Source organism: Antedon mediterranea, chromosome 5, assembly GCF_964355755.1.
Source record: "Antedon mediterranea chromosome 5, ecAntMedi1.1, whole genome shotgun sequence".
Classification (NCBI taxonomy): Eukaryota; Metazoa; Echinodermata; class Crinoidea; order Comatulida; family Antedonidae; genus Antedon; species Antedon mediterranea.
The window spans coordinates 23,893,979-23,911,745 of NC_092674.1; the positions used below are offsets into that span (position 1 = coordinate 23,893,979).

A 17,767-nucleotide genomic window follows, 5' to 3' on the forward strand; every position below is an offset into this window, starting at 1 on the left:
AATTATTGGACTTTCTTGAACATCACTCACTTATTTGTTATGAGCAATTTGGTTTCCGGCAAGGTCGTTCTTGTGCTTTACAATTACTTGATGTTCTTGAAAACTGGTTTTCTTATTTTGATAATCAGGATTGTTTTGATTGTATCTACCTTGACTACAAGAAGGCTTTCGATAGTGTGCCTCATCATAGACTCCTTCTGAAAATGAGTGCATTGGGTATTAGAGGTAAACTTCTAAAATGGTTTCAAGAATTTCTTAACGATAGACAACAACGGGTTAGTGTCAATGGATGTGTTTCAGATTGGGCTGATGTTCGTAGTGGTATCCCGCAAGGAAGCGTCGTTGGACCTGTTCTTTTCATTATGTTTATAAATGATTTACCTTCTGTTATTTCTTCCTCTGTACGCATGTTTGCAGATGATACTAAATTGTATAGAGTAGTTAACACTGTGAATGATGCTCAAGTTCTACAAGAAGATTTAGAGAAAGCATGTGACTGGTCTGACAAATGGCAATTACCTTTTAACGAGGGTAAGTGCAAAGTAATGCACTTTGGGAAGAAAAACAACAAACATCTGTATGCCATGCGTGGTTTCTTATTGAATGAAGTTGATCATGAAAAAGACCTCGGTGTTACTATTGACTCTAAACTTGTTTTTAATGTACATGTGGCAGATGTAGCAATGAGAGCAAATCGGAAGTTGGGCATGGTATATCGAGCTTTCAAGTTTTTAAATATGGATGGGTTTCTTCGTTTATACAAAGCTATTATTCGTCCGACCTTGGAATACTGCAACGTTGTTTTTAACTCGCTACATTGTAAGGAGGAAGACCTATTGGAAAAAGTCCAAGAACGTGCCACCAAGCTTATTTTTTCCATTCGTCATTTACCTTATTCAGAAAGGCTGAAAATTCTCAACCTACCTACTCTCGCATACAGAAGGCAAAGAGCTCATTTGATACAGATTTTTAAAATTTTACATGGAGTGGATAGTATTTCTGCTGATTCTTTTTTTGAGCGTGATGAAGATGTTAGAACACGTGGTCATTCTTTTAAATTAAAATTTAAGTTCTCACGCACAAATTGGATGAGGGACTCATTTGGTCGAAAAGCTATTATATTATGGAATTCGTTATCGGAGGATGTAGTAGCTTCAAGATCAACCAATCAATTTAAGTCCGGTCTTGAACGGGCATGGTCCAACCACCCTCTTAAATTTGCGCCATATTCAAGAGTTGATGTAATTATCAAGAGGGGCTTATAGGCATAGCCTAGCCTCGACTCCGGACCCAGCATTGCTGAGCTCCGGAAACAAGTAAACAAGTAAGTAAACAAGTAAAGAGTTTCCATCAAAGTTCAAGCGTCATTTTTCTATTTTCTGTAACTTTATACTGTGTTAAAGTTGAAACTAAAGTTTGAACCCTATGTATTGATAATGTATCTCTATAATCTGTTTTTTTTTTCTTTTTTTTTATGCACACTATAAATTAAATATGCATAAAATTAAATTATGTTGGAGTACTTTTTATGCAAAATTATCCTATATATATATATATATATATATATATAATTAATTAATTATAAAACGATAAAGATGAGGAAATCTGTGAGAATGAGAAAAAGTCGCCCCAACCGAGACTCGAACTCGGACCGCCTGCTTGATATGCAGATGTCCTAACCATTAGACCACTGGTCAAATTAATTAATTAAATTTCAGTATATCACCGGGCGGTTTAGAATTAATGTTCTTTGCCTGATTTGTTTATATATATAAAAGTATCTCTTCGGAGATCCCGCCTCGTGAATAAAAATGTTGTAAGATGAGGGCGTATCAATTTGATCTCTGGTGCGCGTGCGTACAACTGAGGACTAGTGCTGTTCCGCCGTACCACGCCGAGAATGTTAAAGAGTCGCTATCCAATCGAGTTCCAACAATACAGTGAAAGCCCCAGTGGTCTAATGGTTAGGACATCTGCATATCAAGCAGGCGGTCCGAGTTCGAGTCTCGGTTGGGGCGACTTTTTCTCATTCTCACAGATTTCCTCATCTTTATTGTTTCAAATTAATTAATTAAATTTCAGTATATCACCGGGCGGTTTAGAATTAATGTTCTTTGCCTGATTTGTTTATATATATAAAAGTATCTCTTCGGAGATCCTGCCTCGTGAATAAAAATGCTGTAAGATGAGGGCGTATCAATTTGATCTCTGGTGTGCGTGCGTACAACTGAGGACTAGTGCTGTTCCGCCGTACCACGCCGAGAATGTTAAAGAGTCGCTATCCAATCGAGTTCGAACAATACCGTGAAAGCCCCAGTGGTCTAATGGTTAGGACATCTGCATATCAAGCAGGCGGTCCGAGTTCGAGTCTCGGTTGGGGCGACTTTTTCTCATTCTCACAGATTTCCTCATCTTTATCGTTTCAAATTAATTAATTAAATTTCAGTATATCACCGGGCGGTTTAGAATTAATGTTCTTTGCCTGATTTGTTTATATATATAAAAAGTATCTCTTCGGAGATCCCGCCTCGTGAATAAAAATGCTGTAAGATGAGGGCGTATCAATTTGATCTCTGGTGTGGGTGCGTACAACTGAGGACTAGTGCTGTTCCGCCGTACCACGCCGAGAATGTTAAAAAGTCGCTATCCAATCGAGTTCGAACAATACCGTGAAAGCCCCAGTGGTCTAATGGTTAGGACATCTGCATATCAAGCAGGCGGTCCGAGTTCGAGTCTCGGTTGGGGCGACTTTTTCTCATTCTCACAGATTTCCTCATCTTTATCGTTTCAAATTAATTAATTAAATTTCAGTATATCACCAGGCGGTTTAGAATTAATGTTCTTTGCCTGATTTGTTTATATACTGAGGACTAGTGCTGTTCCGCCGTACCACGCCGAGAATGTTAAAGAGTCGTTATCCAATCGAGTTTGAACAATACCATGAAAGCCCCAGTGGTCTAATGGTTAGGACATCTGCATATCAAGCAGGCGGTCCGAGTTCGAGTCTCGGTTGGGGCGACTTTTTCTCATTCTCACAGATTTCCTCATCTTTATCGTTTCAAATTAATTAATTAAATTTCAGTATATCACCGGGTGGTTTAGAATTAATGTTCTTTGCCTGATTTGTTTATATACTGAGGACTAGTGCTGTTCCGCCGTACCACGCCGAGAATGTTAAAGAGTCGTTATCCAATCGAGTTTGAACAATACCATGAAAGCCCCAGTGGTCTAATGGTTAGGACATCTGCATATCAAGCAGGCGGTCCGAGTTCGAGTCTCGGTTGGGGCGACTTTTTCTCATTCTCACAGATTTCCTCATCTCTATCGTTACAAATTAATTAATTAAATTTAAGTATATCACCGGGCGGTTTAGAATTAATGTTCTTTGCCTCTTGTGTTTATATATATAAAAAAGTATCTCTTCGGAGATCCCGCCTCGTGAATAAAAATACTGAAAGATGAGGGCATATCAATTTGATCTCTGTTGCGCGTGCGTACAACTGAGGACTAGTGCTGTTCCGCCGTACCACGCCGAGAATGTTAAAGAGTTGTTATCCAATCGAGTTCGAACAATACCATGAAAGCCCCAGTGGTCTAATGGTTAGGACATCTGCATATCAAGCAGGCGGTCCGAGTTCGAGTCTCGGTTGGGGCGACTTTTTCTCATTCTCACACATTTCTTCATCTCTATCGTTTCAAATTAATTAATTAAATTTCAGTATATCACCAGGCGGTTTAGAATTAATGTTCTTTGCCTCTTGTGTTTATATATCTGAGATCCCGCCTCGTGAATAAAAATACTGTAAGATCAATTTGATCTCTGGTGCACGTGCGTACAACTGAGGACTAGTGCTGTTCCGCCGTACCACGCCGAGAATGTTAAAGAGTCGCTATCCAATCGAGTTCTCATCTTTATCGTTTCAAATTAATTAATTAAATTTCAGTATATCACCGGGCGGTTTAGAATTAATGTTCTGTGCCTGATTTGTTTATGTATATATATATATATAAATCCAAAGGCAAATTACTGAAAAAATGACAATGCTGTGGGTATCAGTGGCTGGATCTCAATGGAGATACAAAAAAAAAAGCGAAAAGCTAAATCAAAACGATAAAGTAAACAGCCAGAAAAGTTAGCAGAGCTTTCGGGCAACACTTGCCCTTCATCAGTGCAAGTGAGGGAATTTGGATAAAGTCATAGCATATGAGTTGGCAAGTGCTGCTTGGGTGGACAGGAATAAAAGAAATATAACAATAGAAACAGCATGTTGAATAGTGGGTGGAGACTGAATATATATATATATATATATATATATATATATATATATATATATATATATATATATATATATCATTTCAAAAATTAATTAAATAATTTTCAGTGTATCACCGGGCGGTTTGGAATTTATTTCTATGCCTGTTGTGTTTATATATATATAAAAGTATCTCTCGAGATCCCGCTTAGTGAATAAATATACTGAATTATAGATGAGGGCGTATCAATTTGATCTCTGGTGCGCGTGCGTACAACTGAGGACTAGTTGTGTTCCAACCGTACCACGCCGAGAATGTTAAAGGGTCGTTATCCGATCGAGTTAAAGAACAATACTATGAAAGCCCCAGTGGTCTAATGGTTAGGGCAACTGCATATCAAGCAGACGGTCCGAGTTCGAGTCTCGGTTGGGGCGACTTTTTCTCATTCTCCCAGATTTCCTCATCTTTATCGTTTCAAAAATTAATTAAATAATTTTCAGTGTATCACCGGGCGGTTTGGAATTTATTTCTATGCCTGTTGTGTTTATATATATATAAAAGTATCTCTCGAGATCCCGCTTAGTGAATAAATATACTGAATTATAGATGAGGGCGTATCAATTTGATCTCTGGTGCGCGTGCGTACAACTGAGGACTAGTTGTGTTCCAACCGTACCACGCCGAGAATGTTAAAGGGTCGTTATCCGATCGAGTTAAAGAACAATACTATGAAAGCCCCAGTGGTCTAATGGTTAGGGCAACTGCATATCAAGCAGACGGTCCGAGTTCGAGTCTCGATTGGGGCGACTTTTTCTCATTCTCCCAGATTTCCTCATCTTTATCGTTTCAAAAATTAATTAAATAATTTTCAGTGTATCACCGGGCGGTTTGGAATTTATTTCTATGCCTGTTGTGTTTATATATATATATATATATATGATCTCTATATTATTATTATAGTTTACATGTCCCCGAATTGACGTAGATAAAGTTTAATTGTTCAAATTAGGCAATGGGTGAATTCCATACATAAATATTGCCCTTTTTTTTCAATTCAATTCTATTTCTAAACAAGTCCATATAAAAAAATAATATACATAAATAATACAAATAAATACAGTAGTTCCATAATTAGATTTGACTACAAAAAGGAGAATTTGCTACAAAGGTATAAAATGTACTATAAACAGAGATTATTATGCATATTATAGTAGTTGGGTCTATACCCTGTACCATTATTTTTTTACATTTTTTTTTATTCATACCATCCAACAGCAAGTTACCAATTACAGGATGGATAGACTATTTTATAATTTATCATGCTAATATACTAAGTCTCATTTGAGGCTTAGGGAGTGAAGTTCAACCCTACTCTAGGTCAGGATTGAACCCTGGACCTTGAGATTGGAAGGCAAGTATGTGAACCACCAAGCTACAGCTCCACTACATTTTGTCTACTACAGTCAACTCTCCCAATACCGGACACCTTTGGGCCGGCCAAATAAGTCTGGTTTTCTGGAAAGTCTGGTATTCGGAATGTGTTTTTAATGGTAAATATAAATTTGGGACCATTTGGTCCTCAAAAAAAGTCTGGTATTGGGAGAGTTTCTGGTTTTCAGAGAGTCCGGTATTGGGAGAGTTGACTGTATTCCCCATTGTAGTTGTCAAAACAATGCTGGTCTAAATTTATGGGCTATTGGTGGGATTATAATGAAGTGTCTTTCCTTTCTACAGCAAATTGAAGATGGTGACAAAAACCAGCCTTACTACGTGATAGTGGTACATCCCATTGATCCCAATATTCCAATATCAGGTTGGGTTGTGTCCAGAAGACTCACTGACTTCCACATGCTCCACAAGAGGATTAAAGATGTAAGTTTTCATACATTTTTATATTACCATATTTATTCGAATAAACGCCTCGGAGAGGGAAGGTCGCAATAATTTGTTTGGGTGTAATATGCTAAATTCTCCCTATTTTTAATATGCATGTAGCGCAGCATTTATTTCAGGATAAAAATAAAGGCCCCGGAGCATCTATTTGAGGCAGGTGACGTGTTTATTCAAAATGATGTTCTACGTTAAGGCATTTAGTCGAGGGTTGCGTTTTTGAAAGCAGGGCGTTTATTTAAATAAATATAGTAACCATCATTCCAAATGATTTTGCATAGTTGTCAAGCTTTTTAACAGATCTGGATATAAAATATATCTAATATTATAAGATATAAACATTTGCACCATCGACGCAACTTATTTTTAGTGGTGTGGGTAAAGCAGAAAGAGGCTAAAGACTTTTTCATAATATATTTCATATTTGATTATTTTACTAATTCTCAATGATTTGAAATATTTTACTTGGTAATTGTAATAAAAATAAAATTTTCTTATATAAACCTAATTGTTCTTTTAATATATATTTTTTTGTATCTTAAGAAAAATGCCTTACATTTACATTGATGAGTCCATTATTTTGTTGGTATCAGAAACACGGATCAAAATATTTTCAAAAACTTGTTATATGATTAATTAATTTTAGTGCAGCAAGTTGCTAGCAAAATATGAGTTGCCTCAGATGAGCAGACGTCCTTTCAAAACCCTTGATAAGGAATTCCTAGAAACATCAAAAGCTCAGCTACAAGACTACCTCACTGTAAGTTGTCATCTACTGGGTCATTTATTTGTCATGATAAATATTGATTTTAAAGTTGCTGACCAAGCTTTTACTAGATAGGCATGCCCATGCAACAATGTGGATAACCAGACCTCCCTAGTCTCCTAATAATCATGGAAGGTTCTTGATGTTTCAAAGCCCCCAAAGATGGATAATACAAGCTTTAACTTTGTCTACACTAGTGTGATGTGCCCATATATGGACACGATCATGTCACTACCATATTTGGGTAGATAGGTACATTTTTTTTCAAACTAGTTTGTTAGTGCAGACTGTTGATTAAGGGTAGGTTTATGAATTAACATCGTCGGTTATAATACAAATCTTTAATAATTATGATTTTCATAATTTTAATTTATGCTAATTTCCACAGTCTATTCTAAAAGATGATACGTTGAAGCATAGTGAAGCTTTATACAGGTTTCTTCTTCCGTCGCCAACACCAATACAAAAACCAACTGACGAGTAAGACATAGGGTTAAAGTTCAATTAGTTTCACTCTGTCTGAGTCATTCTGTGTAGAGTATGACTTCCAGCTCATAATTGTTATTGATTATACTATATGTTATACAATAAATGATTAAAGACAAAGAAATTACTTTAAACTACTAAAAGAACATAGGTGCCTGGGGATTTAGGAAAGACCTGGAATTCTAGAAGTGCCTGTTATTAAATGGTACATAGGGGTGCCTGGTCTGTGGAATTACCTGCCTGCAAGTATGGGAGTTTGAGATGTGAATTTTCCAAGAAAAAAAAAATGGTTGAAAATATATCATTGACTTTTTATTTTTAGAAAAGAGAAAAAAGCAGGATTTTCATTAACAGGAATTTTTAAGAGTGCACCTGAGCAACCTGAAAGTACTGAGGAAAAGGATACAATTGAAGATAGGTTTGTTGACTGATTCTGTAAACTTCTGTATTACAACAGTAGTAGTAATAATTAAGGCATGGGAACTGTCGTTTTTGTATTGCACACAACCCTAAAGCTAATTTCTCATCTCTGATTGGTCAGTACAAAAAAATACACTGTGCTGTGTAGCATTTATGATTGGCTGTCAGTGTATAATACTGTTTTTAAAAAATCAATTACCAATTATTTAACCTGGTATTTAGGAGGTACCTGGGAATAAAGGGTAGCTGAGATTCAATTGGTGCCTGGGATTTAGGAGGTGCCTGGGAATGAAGGGTAGCTGAGATTCAATCAGTGCCTGGGATTAAAGAAGTGTCTGATTCTTTAGTACTTTCGGTTGTCTGAGAGATTCATAACTTTTTTAATGTTTTGTCTAGCTCCTCTGAAGTACGCGACTCTATTGCAAAACCGATGTATTCCTTGATAGAAGAGATATTTGAGTTAAAAGGGATGTTTAAGTGGCTACGACGGACACTCATTGTTTTTGTACAAGCTACTTTTGGGGGTACAATTAATAAGTAAGTAAACAAAGTATTAATTCTCAGTATACAGTATGTAAAAAGATTTATTTGTGAAACAATAAATAATCATTACATTTATTGAGGAATGATATATAAAACAATATATATCACCAGAATTTAGCTAAAAAGCATATCGCATTTTATCAATGAAGTTGTAGGGCCTAAAATGAAGTGCTGAATTAAGACCCAGGGCAGCAGCTCAAAAACACATTTTGGATCCTATTTATATTATCTAATTATCATTTCTTGTGATAAAGTTTACATCAAAGTATAAAATAGTCACAATTGTATGGCTCTAAATTTAAAAAGTTAAATATAGCAAATAATTATTTATTATTATATTGATAACCATCAGAGAAATACGAACGACCGTTGACTGGCTCTTCTCTGAACCTATGGTCATATACTACGTCCATTACTTTCGCAATGCAATGTGGCCGGATGGTAAATTTGTCCAGATGCCTGACCCAAAGACAGAAGCTGAGGAGCAACAAACCAAACTGGATGCGAAGGAACGATTCCTCAAGAACATTCCAGGTAAGTGTAAAACAAAACGATCACTTCCTAAAGTAGGTGGTTGTAAACCTTGCATGTTCCAGGCACTGCTTGCCTGGCTAAGCAGATTTCCACTTAACCCCCGTCCGCTCCACATTCTATGTAAATAGTCATAAGTAATAGCATAGATTCTATGTTTTCCGTGTGAATTGGCCTTCATGCTTTTTCTTATGTTTTAATAGATATTCTACAGAATACAGTTGGAGGCCAAAACAGTCGAGTTGGGTTTGCTAAGATTTTTGATGCATTCCAAGAGGAGGTGACAAACAAGCATTTGTTTTATGTAAGATACAATCAATGTAACAATCAACAATTCAAATTTCAGTAGAAACCCCTGTTAAGGGGACACCTGCGGGACCAAACAAAGTGTTCCTTAATTGGGGCTTCCCCTCATTGGGGGACCAAACAAAGTGTTCCTTAATTGGGGCTTCCCCTCATTGGGGTTGCCGATATATATTGCCTCTTATTCGATTAACAAGAAAGTATCGCCTAGATATGGTTGTCAGAGACTTAGACTGGTTGCTGTCGAAAATTGTGAAACTACTATAAACTTTGCCTCTTTTTTTGGTGGGTTTGAGTGGTTTTTTATGATGCGATTTTTTCCATGTAGTAAAGCAGTTTAGACACCACAGTCTATGGTCTACCTAGCGCATCGAACATAATTTACAGAATATTTATGAAAACCTGACCATTGAATAGAACCATTCATTAGAATTAGATACAATTAGATAACATATACATTGATTGGATACTTAAGGCAGCTATTTAAAATAATAAAGGATACTGATCACCCCCTTAACAAAAAAACGAAATGGTAGAATACACGTTCCAATAACTAAGACAAACAGAACAAGATATGCCTTTGTTGCAAATGCTATCCATATTATTAATTCACATCACCATCGATAAAATACTGTATTTTAATTAAGAATAGTAAATGAAACTTTTTAAACTACAACTTTTTAAATTGTTTATGCTTTTTATCGTATTTTAACTTCCATAAATCTACTTTTTACTCGGGGTACCCGAGTCTAGTACTTACTCATTTTCTCCTCCACCATCTGGACACTATTGAGTAAAAAGTGCAATTTTTAAAGTACTACTCCTCCCTTATTAGTTGTAGTATTGAGCTGGGATTTAGCATGAATATACTACAGGGACATGTCCTCAAATCTATAGAGCCGGATTTTTAGATTTCAAACCGGATGCAGCCATATAACGTCTCGAAAATGGTACCATATAGCCGTATTTGGTAGGTTATTGATGTGTATGTGACGTCACATCCCGTCTTATGACGTCATTACAGCTTCATTTGCTGTACCCCGAGTATCGCACAATCGTGCTTTTTACTCGGGGTACCCGAGTCTAGTTTGTTAATTAATTTGTTTAATTAAGAAGCCACAATGTGTGACACACCACACAGCGTAAGGTAGTTATATGCGGCTTCTTGGCGTAGTGGTTATCACGTTTGCTTAACACGCAGAATGTACCTGGTTCGAGCCCGGGCGAAACCTTTTTTTTTTTTATTTTATGGTGAAAAGTACTGTATACGCAATATGATAATTATACACAGTATACCTTATTTTTATTATTTTTTTAAATAACTATTTTGTGTAATCGGTAATTATCACTTTTATACATGTTTATTTTGCTTTGTGCTTATTACCATATTTATTTGTAATTTAAATGGATTAAAAAACTTTGTGTAACCCACATTTTTAGTGTAAGAGGTTTTGTAGTGTAGTGGTTGTCAAGTCTGCTTAACAACAGGCAGAAGGTCCCGGTTGTTCGAGCCCTGGCGAAACCTATTTTTCTTTAACTTTATGGTGAAATATACTGTATACGTAATATGATATAGAGTATATCTCGTTTTATTACTCGGGGTACCTGAGTCTAGGACTCTCATCTTTTCCTCTTCTTCTACCATCCAGACACTATTGAGCAAAAAGTGCGATTTATAAAGTACTACTCCCCCCTTATTCGTTGTAGTATTGAGCTCGGATTTAGCATGAATATACTACAGGGACATGTCCTCAAAGCTATAGAGCCGGATTTTTTAATTTCAAACCGGATGCAGCCATATCACGTCTCGAAGATGGTACCGTATAGCCGTATTCGGTAGCGCGGTTAGTGATGTGTATGTGACGTTACATCCGGTCTTATGACGTCATTACAGCTTCTTTCGCTGTACCCCGAGTATTGCACATTCGTGCTTGTTAAACTTAAGTTTTTGTGCAATAATATGTGTGTATTCTATTTTTTAATGTTTGTTTATATTTGATATATATCTGTTTTTAATTGTACTAATATATATTTGCTAATCTTTAAGATTATTATTATAATAATAATAATTATTATTATTTTATATGATAATGGAGAAAAATAAAGTTATTCAGTATTCAGTATTAACTTGTTTAGTATAATCAACGCCATGAAACCATTCAAATGCCAAGAACATACATAGGTGTATTATATATATAGATAATTAGTATTATTATAAACCTCTCATTCTTAGTAGATCTGTTTTCATTTGGCATTTTAAATGTTTGTTTTTGGAAATTACAAAAAATAACTAATTTATCATTTCTATTTTATATTCAGGTTTTATTTGAAATGGTATTATTAGAGCTATGTCCAGAACTGAAAGACCCAAAACTTCTTAAGAAGCTAGAAGAGTTTGATGCCCAGAACAAAGCACAGCTATCAAAGCAAAGTTCATTAGACTCGCAAGATGGGGAGCATGAGCCACTGACAGAAAAGCCAAAACAAAGGGAGGCAGCAAAAAATGTAGAACAGCCAGAAAATATTGAAGCAAAATCTGACGAGTAATTTTCAGGAAAATGTTCACCTTGTTTCTAGTGTGCAACTTGTGTTTGATTTATTAACATTTTCCAAACTAAAATTTTGAATCGTTTTAGGAACCTATTTGTCATCATTGAGTCTGTTTTATTTTTACCATCAACTGGTATTTAAAAGTGGTGAATAGTTCTCAGTTCCATAAATCTTAATCACTGATTAAGTTTTTTCTCTCAATATTTACAAAGTTAGGAAACAGCTATTTTTAACCTTGATATCAGTGTTTTCTTCCTTTGAAGGAAACCAAAGACAGATAAATGGCTCTTTCCTTTATCACTTATTTTGTTTGTTTTGTTCCACAACTAAACCCCGAAAGCATTTCAACCTGAGTCCATTTATATGGCTTTTATTCTTTATCATTAGTAGTTTTTAATGAATTTTGCCAAACTAAAATCTGTACCAGTTTATGCCCAGCTCTATTCATTATCATTGAATAACCAAATTGGATTGATGTATCTGTGTTTAGTGCATGGCTGTTATTCTTTATCTTTTGTACAGTTTGTTGATGAATTTTACCAAACTAAAATCTGAGATCATTATATACTGTACCAGTTTATGCCCAGCTCTATTCATTATCATTGAATAACCAAATTCTGATTGATGTATCTGTGTTTAGTGCATGACTTTATTCTTTATCTTTTGTACAGTTTTTTAATGAATTTTACGTCACATTTATGTGTATCTATATTCTTCATCACTGAATGACGACCAAATTTGGATTGCTATATCCGCTTTTTTCAATTAATTGAGGTACAGTAATTTCTTTATTACACACTATTACATAAATGTGGTATCACTATATTACTTTGAACTGCATTTGGTTTCTTAGTTAATTTATCTGTGTGTTTTGTTCCGTGTTTAGCAGCCTAGCTGTACAGTAGTCAAGTAGTAATAGAATTTTGTAATTTTATATTTAAGAAGGTGCTGGGATTTTTATAGTAACATTTCCATCCTAAAACAGATATCTTTTTTTACTACTGTTGAATTTAAAAAATATATTTTTGAAATGACAAAGATTGGAAAATATCTTGTGAATGGTTTGTTCAACCAATTTTTTTTAATGTCATATCATTTTACAATAGTGGCCTTAAAACTAATTTTGGAGTGTTTTATTTTTTTATTTTGAGATGCATAAAGCTCTGACTACACTATCAAACTTTATGTGACAAACAAAATGTGATGTGCCCATATATGGACATGATGATGCATACATATTTGGGCACATCACACTTTTTTGTCAAACTATCTTGATAGTACAGACAGAGCTTAAACTTCTAACCAAACAAAATTTCATGACTTATCGATATTGCTTGCTAGGTCATAGATTTTATCAAAGAGATATTTTATATTAAATAAAAAATTGTGTAGTATTTAAAATAATTGAAAAGAAATCAACTAACTTTGCGTGTAAGATTCACCAAATACTCACTTTATAGCCAAATTCAGCTATGCAATATGCAACATATGAAAGTGTCTGAGGTGCGAGTGACACTTGAATTTACATACATGTGTGTAGATATAGGAATCTTTTTCTATAATACAAGAGACCCTTTTGGGACTTTTTTACGAAACAAACATGAAGAAATATATGTTCTAACACTACAATTAAGGAGATGTTTGTTGTTTGTTGTTGGTCCTGAAGGTATATTTATAAGGTGTAATAAAATAATAAGCTTTTATAGATTTTTATTGATAAAAATAAATGCTGTAGTATAGACTACTGTATTGTACTGTGCACAAATAAACATACAATTTCGTAAAACAAAAAGATATCTCACTCAGTCTCATAAAACAAAAAGATATCTCACTCAGTCTCATAAAACAAAAAGATATCTCACTCAGTCTCATAAAACAAAAAGATATCTCACTCAGTCTCATAAAACAAAAAGATATCTCACTCAGTCTCATAAAACAAAAAGATATCTCACTCAGTCTCATAAAACAAAAAGATATCTCACTCAGTCTCATAAAACAAAAAGATATCTCACTCAGTCTCATAAAACAAAAAGATATCTCACTCAGTCTCATAAAACAAAAAGATATCTCACTCAGTCTCATAAAACAAAAAGATATCTCACTCAGTCTCATAAAACAAAAATATATCTCACTCAGTCTCATAAAACAAAAAGATATCTCACTCAGTCTCATAAAACAAAAAGATATCTCACTCAGTCTCATAAAACAAAAAGATATCTCACTCAGTCTCATAAAACAAAAAGATATCTCACTCAGTCTCATAAAACAAAAAGATATCTCACTCAGTCTCATAAAACAAAAAGATATCTCACTCAGTCTCATAAAACAAAAAGATATCTCACTCAGTCTCATAAAACAAAAATATTGTTGAAATAGAATCCAAGAACATATATAGGTTTAATAGGAAAGTGCAAATAGAGATGTACATAAATACTAAATATTGGATTCCATTCCTTCTATGAAGGATTATGCAATTTGTTTATCTAATTCTCTGTAGTGCATCTACAATTGGTCCACAATTGCCAGACTAATTATGTGATTCAGTGTAACATGTATATCACATGTGGTGCTGTATTTAATCTAACCTATTCTATGTTACATGTAAACGCTGTGTAACAAATTTTGCCTGCTATACTGGACAAACATTGCTGTACTTTCCACTGAGAATCGGTATTGAATTGTTAAACATTATTTACAAGAGAATTTTATTGTCAATCATGGTTGTTCATATTTGTTTAGTATTTATAGTATATGTATTTCATAACAGATTGTATAGCAAGTTATTTATTTTATACTTTTCTATTTTAAGGGGAAATAAAGAGTGTTTTACAAAAACATAACTTATGTTATACTGTATTTTTTTGTATTCGAAAACCATGGGCGTGTCCAGTAAATCAGAAAATGGTTTGGGTCGAAGCCACGATTCCTTGAACTTGGGTGCAATCACAAGAGTAAAGCTGAACCCCCAGGGTGACTAGGCTCCCAGGTGTTCAAGGATGTGTGTGTTTATAGTGTCTAAAAAAATCAGTTCATATTCAATGAGTGAGTGACCGAGTGGCCCAAGACAGCAGAACCATAATTTCGACAAGGGTAAGTCTCACCAGGTCTTGCATGCAAAAGTGCTTGAAAACCTTTCTATTTGATGTCCCACTAAAAAAAGCAATGGTTCATCTGTGTCAAATTACTTCCATTGGGTTTCATTGTGGTCTAGATGTGTATTGTACATTGAATCTCCAGTCGACATGACCAGAACATGTGTGCTGATATTATGATGTGAGCGGTTAAGGCAGGGGCGCTGCAAACTATAGCTATACAATCAGCACAGTTTCAAATCATAAGTAAAGGACTTAAAACTGGAGGTCAAATGCACACGTCTAGCTCATGTGCACCCAGTACATCTTTTGGAAGGGCAAGGATTACCCCAGTGTACAGATCCATTCAGCCCCTGTGTAAGCATTTAACTACCATAGTAAAGCACAGTAACACACAAAATACTCTTTCCATGATCAATTTATTGTGAACTCCACACCATTATTGTGACAAAATATTATTAGCGGTCTCTTGAAAATATTACAGGCTTTTTATCTGGCAATTCAATTTATACAATATATATTATTTATTTAGCTGGTTTTAAACCTAAAGGAATTTTAAGTATTTTATTCTGAATTCATTTGGACCCATGTAAATTTTAAATCTGTCTTTCATGGAAAGCAGTTTTTAATTTTTCTCTGCTGCACCCCACACAAACACGCTCAAATTAGTTCTAGTGGAAACTGCAGATACTATTGTACTTGTTTAAAACGGTACAGTCACCTATTCGTAGATCCATGCGTTTTCGGTTGGCTTCCAATCTGTAAGTTCTGTCTTGTTGAACCAATGGCCAATTTCTTTCTTTGCGCTATCCACTCCGTCAGAGCCATGGCAAATGTTGCGTCCAATGTTGATGCAAAAGTCCCCACGAATGGTTCCTGGTAGTGATTTTAACTGTGAAATAAGATTATTATTTATATTAACATATGTATATTTTATATGCAAGTGACAATAAATGGAAGTAATTTTCCACTGATGAATGAATGAATGAAAAAGAAATATGTTCGTTAATGGAAAATGCAACTTAAAACGAAAATTGTATGTAAACAGATGGTATAAACAAACATTGTTAATAGAAATGTATAGTGTACTAAAATGAAAATGTGAGAAAAAGTATATGTAAAGAGATAAGGAACATGTATATGGGAAAAATGGGATGAACCCACATAAGATTAAAAAAACAATGTTGTAAAAAAGGCTCGACTACACTTACAGGATCGGTTTCACCAAGAAGAATTCTTCCTTGTTTGACAGCATCTGTGCCTTCCCATACCATTGGGAACACGGGTCCCTCAGACATGTACTTGCACAGTCCTGGAAAAAACTTCTTGGTTTTCAGGTCACTGTAATGTTCCTGAACATGATCAAGATCAGCCTGAAATGAAATTGCAAAAAAAGGGTGGATAATCATACTTTTAAGTAACATATTATATTATTATTACTCCATGGTAACTCCAGCAGTATAATTATAGTAAAACATATTTTCAATTTTAATTGCTCACACAATTAGCAATGCAAGGGTCGCCTGCACAGAAGCTTTGTTGGGTCATAATAAAATAAAATTTGCTTAATTTTGTTGATCGCCATAAAAATCTTCTATTTACCAGTGCAGCCTTAATTAGACTGACTTTAGCCATAATACTGTTTTTAAAAAATGCACAAACCTTAGCTAGCAGGGCCGGGCTCGGCGCTCTACCAACATACAAGTATGGCATGCCACAAGTATTACATACCAGCCAGAAGAAGTTATTGTTATTTAGGATTAGGCCAAGTTGAGCCGCCGACAAGTTGAGCCGCCGCCAGAAAAACGTTATTTTCTATGGAACGCCAAATGCTAACTTTCGCCGGTGCTCGTTGTTTTATAATATTATAATTTACGACGTAACAAGTTTAATTAATAGTGATGTTGGACACATGTAAAGTAGGTCTGTCTAATTGCTAAAATTAAATATTATTATTAAACTTGTTAGTCACATAAATTAAAAAAAATCCCTGTACTATAGTACAGAGATTTTTTTAAAGTAATACTGTGTAACCAAAATTAAAATAACGGGATTAAAAATCGTGATTGTTTCATTATTTATATTTACATTAAATTTAATTTATTCTGTAAATAAGATAATAGACTTTGATAAAAACAACAAAATGAAGTAGGCCTAGGCCTACAGTATGTTTATATTTTGATTTTATTAACTGTTAAAACCTTGAAAAACAATAAAATTTGTATACGTTACTTTTTTGCACGTTTGTATTTTAAAAAACGCCAACAGGTCTACTCTGTGAGCCTACTGCTTGACGGCGTAATCATTACACGGAATATAGTAAAAGACGCGGTGGGCGTTTCATAGAAACTAGCGGCGGCTCAACTTGTCGGCGGCCCAAACGGTCATATCCCGTTATTTATATTGCAACAAAAAAATTTATATTTAATTAAAACTCGACCGATTTATATCATCGTACTCGTAACCATCCAAAAATAGAAGAATTACATTTTACGATGAGCCTAATAACTCAATTCATTCATAACTAGGCCTAGGCTAGTAGTATTCTAGGCCAAGGCAAGAAGTGGAGGCGTAGGCAGCATAAACCGGGTACGCCGCCAATGTCATTGAAGGACAAAAATGGTGAGACTTTCTCTCACCTTCATTAATTTTGCGGCTACAAGTTTGTAGCCTTTTCGTTGAAAACGTTTCATAATCTCAGGAATAAGACCTCTCTCAACCCCATCGGGCTTAACCATGATAAAGGTTCTCTCAGTTTTGTCACTCATTATTTGAAATAACTTGGACAAATAAAGACAAAAAAATGATCAACCCTCCTTAATCACACCGTGGAACGGAAAGGCTGTCCACACGTTGAAACCTCAAGCAGCATGATATCCTATATACCCCCCTCTATAACTTTAAAGGTCTGTGCGTTACGTATGAAACGCCA

The 17,767-nt window shown here is 34.9% G+C and overlaps 2 protein-coding genes across 3 annotated transcripts in view; one reads left to right on the forward strand and one right to left on the reverse strand.

Annotated features, from left to right (window-relative positions):
- LOC140049965 (sorting nexin-25-like) overlaps positions 1-12,174 on the forward strand; it is a 30,857-nt gene extending 18,683 nt beyond the window's left edge. For both annotated transcript variants that reach the window (XM_072094921.1, XM_072094922.1), the window contains exons 16-23: positions 5,989-6,126; positions 6,791-6,904; positions 7,299-7,390; positions 7,719-7,814; positions 8,213-8,353; positions 8,712-8,893; positions 9,094-9,194; positions 11,513-12,174. In XM_072094921.1, coding sequence (XP_071951022.1) covers positions 5,989-6,126; positions 6,791-6,904; positions 7,299-7,390; positions 7,719-7,814; positions 8,213-8,353; positions 8,712-8,893; positions 9,094-9,194; positions 11,513-11,740 — 1,092 coding nt within the window. In that variant the 3' untranslated portion in view covers positions 11,741-12,174. The remainder of the gene's footprint in view (positions 1-5,988; positions 6,127-6,790; positions 6,905-7,298; positions 7,391-7,718; positions 7,815-8,212; positions 8,354-8,711; positions 8,894-9,093; positions 9,195-11,512) is intronic.
- Positions 12,175-15,235: 3,061 nt separating this feature from the next.
- Positions 15,236-17,685, reverse strand: LOC140048936 (nucleoside diphosphate kinase B-like). The gene is made up of 3 exons (XM_072093737.1): positions 17,475-17,685; positions 16,047-16,208; positions 15,236-15,727 (listed from the first exon to the last, which is right to left on the reverse strand). The coding sequence occupies exons 1-3, from the start codon at positions 17,601-17,603 to the stop codon at positions 15,557-15,559; spliced, it is 462 nt and encodes a 153-aa protein (XP_071949838.1). The 5' UTR covers positions 17,604-17,685; the 3' UTR covers positions 15,236-15,556.
- Between the last annotated feature and the right edge of the window lie 82 nt (positions 17,686-17,767).

Bases quoted from the DNA above. Each gene is read 5' to 3' on its own strand.
- LOC140048936 (XM_072093737.1), bottom strand. From the start codon at position 17,603: ATGAGTGACAAAACTGAGAGAACCTTTATCATGGTTAAGCCCGATGGG. The intron at 16,209-17,474 runs GTGAGAGAAAGT...ATTTCATTTCAG, and splicing joins TAGCCGCAAAATTAATGAAG to GCTGATCTTGATCATGTTCA. The intron at 15,728-16,046 runs GTAAGTGTAGTC...CTTATTTCACAG, and splicing joins TTCTTGGTGAAACCGATCCT to TTAAAATCACTACCAGGAAC.